The 7,998-nt window shown below is 36.4% G+C and overlaps 1 protein-coding gene across 1 annotated transcript; it reads left to right on the top strand.

Annotated features, from left to right (window-relative positions):
* LOC105178748 (probable glycosyltransferase At5g03795) lies at positions 347–3,888 on the top strand. The gene is made up of 4 exons (XM_020699420.1): positions 347–635; positions 735–949; positions 1,101–1,449; positions 3,008–3,888. The coding sequence occupies exons 1-4, from the start codon at positions 366–368 to the stop codon at positions 3,674–3,676; spliced, it is 1,503 nt and encodes a 500-aa protein (XP_020555079.1). The 5' UTR covers positions 347–365; the 3' UTR covers positions 3,677–3,888.

The raw sequence follows: 7,998 nt of genomic DNA, 5'->3' as shown, positions 1-7,998 counted from the left end.
GAAATAGTATAGAGTAGTATTCACGTAGCAGATTTAGTGACTATGTATTCATTACAAATGGTGTATTGATCGCATCATGAGCCCTAAATCATGGAAAGAAGACGATTAGATCTATGACTTCAGCTTTAAGAAACCTTCTGCATGCTCATGTTGATGATCCCCATGCAACAGAATATTACTCTCATGCAGCAAGGAATAACAGCTTTTTAGGCCTGCACTTCCCTTATCCAAGTAATGAATATAAATTTTGCCCATTAATTAAAAAAAAAAATACGTAAAATCGTCGATTATATGTATACTCGACCCTTCTTATTATTCACAAGAACGTTCTTCAGTCTTAGTAAGATAGTGTGAACGAGGCCATCATGTGGCCTTCATCAAGAAAGTCGCATCCGTCTTCATACTTCTCGATCTCACCTTCCACGTTGGTTTTCGTACTTCTCACCCCTTTGCTCCTCATCTTCTTAATACTATGCAGTTTAGGCCCTCAAAAATCCACGTTGTTACCGTCGTTTCCATGGAAACCTCTAGAGCTATTAAGCTCGTTTTCTATGGGTTTGTCGACCGGCAAAGTTGGAGATGATCATGACCGTAGCAACTTCAACGTGTCGATCTCATTGCAGGATAAAAGACTAGTAAGTCGTACGTTGTTTGGTTTAATTACTAGCTACTACTGTAATGTAATAACGAGTCTTTATCCAAACTGAGATTATAAGTTGATCTTTTGTCCGAAGGAGTTGTCGAGTGCAGAAAGACGAGGATTCTTGACGAGTGGAATACACAGAATTAGGTACGGCAGATCAGAGAAGGTTGAGGCCATTTTAGCTAAAGCACGATATTCCATTAGAGAGGCTGCAAGAAATAATAACCGTAGCTTCATCTCATCATCATCAGGCAGTGACTATGTGCCTCAGGGCCCTATCTACTTTAATGCTAATGCGTTTTATAGGTATGCTTTCTGCTTATTTGCTTCTTGCACTACACATATATATACATATATAGACAAAGTTGTCAATTCTCACTAACACTTTCATCATTCATATTGTTCATCTCGTGCCAAAGTCGTTGTGGATGCTCATAACAATTTGGAGTTAGTGCAGGAGCTACACAGAAATGGAGAAAGTGTTCAAGATTTACGTGTACGAAGAAGGGGAAGCTCCAATATTCCACGGCGGTCCGTGCCGGAGCATATACACGACGGAGGGAAGGTTCATCCATGAAATGGAGAGGGGAGAGCTATATCGGACGAGGGATGCCGAGGAAGCCCACGTCTACTTCATGCCGTTCAGCGTGGTTGCGATGGTGCAGTATCTGTATGAGCCTGGTGCAGTTGATATGGATGCCATGGGCAACACTTTGGCCGATTATGTGCATACCATTGCCCACAACCACCCCTTCTGGAACCGGAGTCTTGGGGCTGATCACTTCATGCTCTCTTGCCATGATTGGGTACGTAACTATGCTGGCTATACACACTCACTCTTTATGTGAAATTCCAAATATTCCTGCCGTGACTAGGTTTGGTCGAACCAAACAACTTGCTATGTGATTGATCATTTTTTTTTAACTATACACCAATCACACTGTAAATATATTGCACTTATCATATAATTGGTTAAGGTTAAGCCGGGTTCGGTTTAGAATTTCCCGTAAAAATTCTTCCCAGATTAGGTTGGGTCGTATTAAGCCAATTACAATGCAAGTATGATACAGTATACCTATCACACGGCAATTATGTTATACTTATCATATAATTAATTTAGATCCATCTGGACATTTCTTATCTGTGTTAAAAATTTCCCATCTTAATTTGAGTAGTTTTCATGTTTAACTTTGAGAGAATATTTATTTTTACATCCCACGAGTTAATTAGCCCTTGCTTTGCGAATTTGGTCATATATATTGTTATTGACTTCACCACATTGCATCCGATAACTGAAAGGATTTAGTTTCAAACCTTACTTTTGATAAATTTACGGCAGAAACATCAGTCGATGCCCTTCAACACGTAATGAAGTGTGTGCCCTATATGTGATTTTTCCATTAAAAATTCAACGGATATAAAATTCGTGACTAGACCTGAAAAATATTTTGAGTTATGAGATGCAATGTGATCAAATCCGAAATAATGAGTTCAAAGTCACTAATGCATTAACTTGTGGGATGTAAAACCCCTTTTTTGACCTAATCCTTGACTCTTTTCACAAAATAATTCTTTTTATGTGCATTTACACCGGTAGCACTTGTGATTGTACAGGGTAAATTACATTGGCACTCCTAAAGTTATGTTAAATTATACAAACACATCCTATCTTTTGTAAAATTACAGCTACACCTTCTTTGGCCTTCAACAAGGAATGTACTTGCAATTACTACTATAACATCAGGTGGTATACTTATTATTTTTCAAAAAGCAAAAGATATTTATATATTTTACCCCAATTTAAAATGGTGCTGAAATAATTTACCCTAGTATATATTGAGAATAAATTACTTAGAGTTTTCTGTTTTTCTCGAAGAACTATTTATATTTATTTTTTCAAGTACTTTCTAAAACTGAATATTTTTTAAGAACTTACAGGCCATTTCGGCCTAGTTTTCTGATTTTATATTTTTAAGATTAATTGCAACAATCTTTCATAGAATGAGTGTAATTAACGTGTATATCACTCCCTCTTTTTAAATTATTTTAACTCACTTTCCTAGTTTTTGATATTTATATACTACTATATTCTCCGTTTGAAAATATTGGCAATGTCTAGAAATTTGACGGGATGTCAGTATTATATTTTTGTTTGGAACAAGTTTAATCGAATTACATCAATCACAAAGCAAGTGTATCATACTTGTTATGTGATTGGTCATTTTTTTCTGAATTGTGCACCAATCACACGACAAGTATATTGCACTTACCATATGATTGATTCAAATTCGACTAAGTCGAGTTCGGATTAGTAATGAAAGATGTTGTTCCTAGCTAACTCATTTGATATTGTGCACTTCCTAGGGGCCTTACACAAGTTCATATGTGCCACTCCTATTCAACAATTCCATAAGAGTCTTGTGCAATGCCAATACTTCTGAAGGCTTCAACCCTATTAAAGATGCAACCCTACCGGAAATCAACCTCAAGTTTGGCGAAATCACTGGTCTTTTAGGCGGCCCGCCGCCCTCGGAAAGGTCCATTCTAGCCTTCTTTGCAGGGGGGCTGCATGGCGACATAAGGCACATTCTATTAGACCATTGGAAAGAAAAAGACCCTGACATACGAGTCTACGAGAAGCTCCCCCCCAACGTTTCGTACGAAGCAATGCTGAAGAACAGTAAGTTCTGCCTTTGCCCTAGTGGATATGAAGTCGCCAGTCCACGAATCGTGGAGGCTATTTATTCAGAGTGTGTGCCGGTCCTGATATCTGATCACTACGTCCCCCCGTTCAGCGATGTGTTGAACTGGAAAAAGTTCTCGATCGTGGTGGGAGTCGAGGATATACCGAACATTAAGACTATCTTGATGGGGATTTCTAGGGCTAAGTACTTGAAAATGCAGATGAGAGTGAAGCAAGTGCAAAGGCATTTTGTTTTAAATGGAACTCCTAAGAGATTTGATCTTTTTCATATGATTGTTCACTCCGTCTGGCTCAGGAGACTGAACCTCAGGCTACGTGCTTCGGTGTAGTGAAAAATTTTGATCATAATAGGTGATCCATGGACGAGATGTAAGCGGATCCAAAGGAAGGATCATAGCCGCTTATTATCATGTGATGTTTATATGTCAACGTCAAGATCTCTGGTCCCAGTAGCTCCTAAAGATGACTACTCTTGATGATATGGGATTTATTGCTCTTGAATTTGATCTTCAGTTGTCAATTTGTAGTAAAACTAGGGATAATTACACTCCCTCCTTTTTCGATTTGGTGTAATTATACGTACACTTCAATCGTATGATTTGAAAAATTGCATCTAGCAATCTAGCACTTTTGAGATTGCTTCCATTCAAATAAATTCACCCATTAGTCAAAGTTCACCAAATTTGTTGATATTAACAAAAATATGGGGAAAAAATATATTTAAGCTCGATTGACCTATTACAGGTCAAATAAATCTTTTTATGACTAAATTACCCTCATACATCTTCAGGCATACATGCATGTGAAGAGATATATCTCACTGTTATAAGGGTAGTTTAGTCCCAAAAAAAATTGTTTAACTTGCAATAAGTCAGTAATAAGTGAATCGAGGACAAAAATCTATTTTCATTCAATTTTTTATTAATATAAGCAAATTCGCTGAATTTTGACCAACTACTCATTTTTTTAGATGAAAGCAAATTTCAAAAGTATTAAATGTAATTTTCAAAATCATAAAAAATTTATGTATAATCACACCGAATCTAAAAAGCAGGAGAAGTAAAATTATCCCTTAAAACAATCCATTTCTCAACTCAAATAAAGAAAAAAGGGCGTGACAACTCAAGCATTTGACTTTTTTTTTTCTTTTAGGTGCTTCAAATCTCAAGCAATCAAGCTTGAAATCTGATATTTGTCACATGGTTGCTTTTATTGTCATGAATGGTGCAATTATACATGCACTTATTTTAAATTAATTAATATATACATAAGAGTTATAAAGTAATATTCAATTAAAAAATAAAATCCTGGCCCATAAATGTAAAATTATTAGTCAATAGCAAAAAGGGATTAAATGTTATAATAAAAATTTTATTTATATAATCACTAATAATATTTAGCTTTTTATAATTGTTAATAACTATAAAGCTTCAAACACGAGACCCTTTTCTTCTGCTTGAATTTCACACTTTGCGTACGTACCATTTCTGTCATTCAACGTTTCATTTAATTTATAAATTTAGTTTATTGATAAATGAGCCATATATTGGTTGTACAAATTATGGTGATTGGATCATGAGCCACCGAGTGTATCTACAACACACAAAGCTTCAACTTGGATCAAGGGCTAATTTCTATACATGATATAACAAAGAATTATATTTGAATCGAGTCGACTTTGTGCGTAACGTGACAGTTTATATTGACGACAGGTCTCGTGAAAAATATGAGGTGGGGTCTATGAAAAGTTCTCGATCTGGTTGACCTACGATGTTTAATTGTTATTCATGTAAGTTGGCCCTTAACTAAGATTTTTTTAATGCTTAAATCAGAATTTGCTTGGTTTATTTCACAGGTTGAAGAGTTAGATCTCTCGGTAACCTGGAATGTAAATCAATTTAATAAAGTCAATTGGTAATTATTAGGAGTTGCAAATAGGCGGGCGGGCGGGGGATTGGGTATGGGTTGGTCCGAATAAATTAGACCCGAAATGACTGGGATCCAAAATGAGTTGGATTACAAACGGGTCGGGTCGAATTAGCATTGACCGTTTTTTTTATTTGAATTATAAAAGTTCCAAGATTTTCAGACAATGAGAAAGAAACTCACGACAAAGAAAGAAAAGAAACAAGGAAAAGAAAATGAAGAAGGAAGAAAGGGAACAAAAGAATTTGGTGTACAGAGAAAAGAAAGAAAAAGAAGAGTTAGCCCACAAATTTCCTCAAGAGTTTCCATTTGTTTTGAAGGAGCCCAAATGGCAAAGAAATACAAAACAAAATAAAAGGCCTAAGAAGAAAATCATGTCTTCCTGACTTCGAGACGCGCTTTGAAAGCATTGTCTGTGAACAAGTCTCGAGGAGATACTTGTAGAAATTAAATTTATGTCCAATAAAATTGTATGTGGGAAATAATATATTAAATATTAATTTTTATTTATATTTTAGGAATTTAATTAAATTTAATTACTAGAATAAGTAGTTAATTAGTCGATATTAATATTTATTTTTGGGCCAATCAAATGACGTCAAGTGTCAAATTCAAAATAAAGTGAAGAACAATCAAGAGAGTATACAAGATGTCTCAAAATCCTTTCAAGCGCAAATCAAGGAAGATCCACAATGTCAAAGGCAAAAATCAAGGCATTCGTTGCGGAAACATTCAAATTCAACATTTGCTTCGAGTATAAGTCAAAAGACCCTCAAATTAACATTATCAAGACACAAATCCACCTTGGTGAAAGATCAAAGCTTCAATTCCACCAGAAAATGCCCAAATTTCAAGTCAAACATTTCAATTGTTTATAGTGTATAATTCGAGAACAAGTCAAAAGACTCGAATTAACGTTATTAAAGATCTAAGTCAAAATGGAAAGAGATTAAAACATCAAGTTCCACCTTCGATATTGCCAAATTGAATATCGTATTCTTAAAGTGAAGAATCAGAGTTTTAAGTAGAGACTTGTACCCGGAAAAAGTACAATTAAATAAAAAAATTATTCATAATATTTTCCTTGCTTTGTTAAATCAGAGAAACAAGAAATTTTGCGTTATAACAGGTTCAAAAGCTTCTAGCTCCATCGAATCCCCTGCACTGAGAACACCAAGGCGGACTACCTGGCTTGACTAGCTAACTCTCTAGCCAGCATTCGTACTATATACTCATTAATGTTTCTAACGATGATGAGGCAAATATCTTACAAATTAACATGGATTAGAAGAAACCCCTCCTCGACTACCTACAAGAAGGAACACTTATTGCTTATAAAATGAGACAGCTCACCTAATGAGCAGAGCAACCTGATTTACTTACTGGGAGGAATCCTCTAGAGACGTAGTTTCTCTCAGCCTTGTTTACTCCAAAACCCTTGCTCTTGCTCATAACTTTACTGCTTTACTTAATAAATATTATACTGCTAGAATAAGAACGGTCTCTATTCCTTTAATATATCACATTAATGACAAGTTAATAACCTTATTGGCCTCGAGCCTTAATAAGCTACCTTAGCTGGCGCACCCACTCTATTGGCCTCAAGCCCTGATAAGCCGTCATTTGTAGGGCACTCTTATGTAACTCATTCGCTATGAGCCTTGATAAGCCACCCCCCGTACCGGCTGTGAGTCCTGATAAATTGCCTTAATTGGTGCACTCTTTCTCATCTTGAATCGACCGCGATCCCTAATAAGCCGCTCCTAACTGGCGCATCGCTGCTCACTTTTTAGGCTATTAGCCTTGATAAGTTGCCTTCAGCAGGTACATTTACTTAGTTATAAAAGTTGCCAACTAATGGCATACATTTGGTAAATCACTACTTAGATTATCTTCGTATTTGTCTCAATACTCTAGCACTCGCTTACCTTGTGTTGCAATAGGTTATAATCTACCCATCCCGGATAAAATTTGTCCCTATCCTACTCTCAAGAGGAACAAGATTGAGGGAAGGAGGATGCCGGCCAACCTGCTCAAGCAGTAGAGAAGGGCATCCAAATCTACTACTGGACATCAAAGCCCTTAGCAGGCTGATAAAGCTCATTATAGTACTCCAGCAAGTATATCCTTAGCTAGAATTAGCAAGTAGTTGTACGCATAATATTAAAAAATGCACGCCTATCGTGGCCAAACCACTTTACTAACACACTTAGTATATGTACTTTTCTTTTGTGACAAACATGTGTTGCAGGAAACATCCTATTTGATATTTAAGCATATAAGATAAGCGTCACTTAAGCTTGCTATTTCAGTGAGACTCAAAGTCTCCCTATTCTTTCTACCACTAACCACTTATGGGGGAAAAAAAAACTTGGACGCCAACATGCTACAATTTCAAAACTGGACCCCCAAGATCCTATTATTCTATCCTGTAGGAAAAGGAAGGATACCAAAAGCATATTCACTAAAAACACAACAATAATTGAGCAGGAACAAAGCAGAAGCATATTTATAAACCATTCATAAAAAAAAGGAGGAGGAGACATAGAATCCGAGGAACCTGGCCTGTGAGGTCTAGCGTCATAAGATCATACCTAGTAGGAGAACTCTCTAGCACCTCGGAAGGACCCTGACCGTTCGTCTCTAGGGCGTTTGCTAGCCAACATTCTCATCTAGAAGAAGGCAGGTGCACCATCTAAAGGATAATTTTCCGTCAAGAACTATC

Source organism: Sesamum indicum, linkage group LG16 (assembly GCF_000512975.1).
Source record: "Sesamum indicum cultivar Zhongzhi No. 13 linkage group LG16, S_indicum_v1.0, whole genome shotgun sequence".
In the NCBI taxonomy this organism is placed as follows: Eukaryota; Viridiplantae; Streptophyta; class Magnoliopsida; order Lamiales; family Pedaliaceae; genus Sesamum; species Sesamum indicum.
The sequence above is the reverse complement of the archived record's forward strand: the minus strand, read 5'-3'. Positions and strand labels throughout refer to the sequence as shown.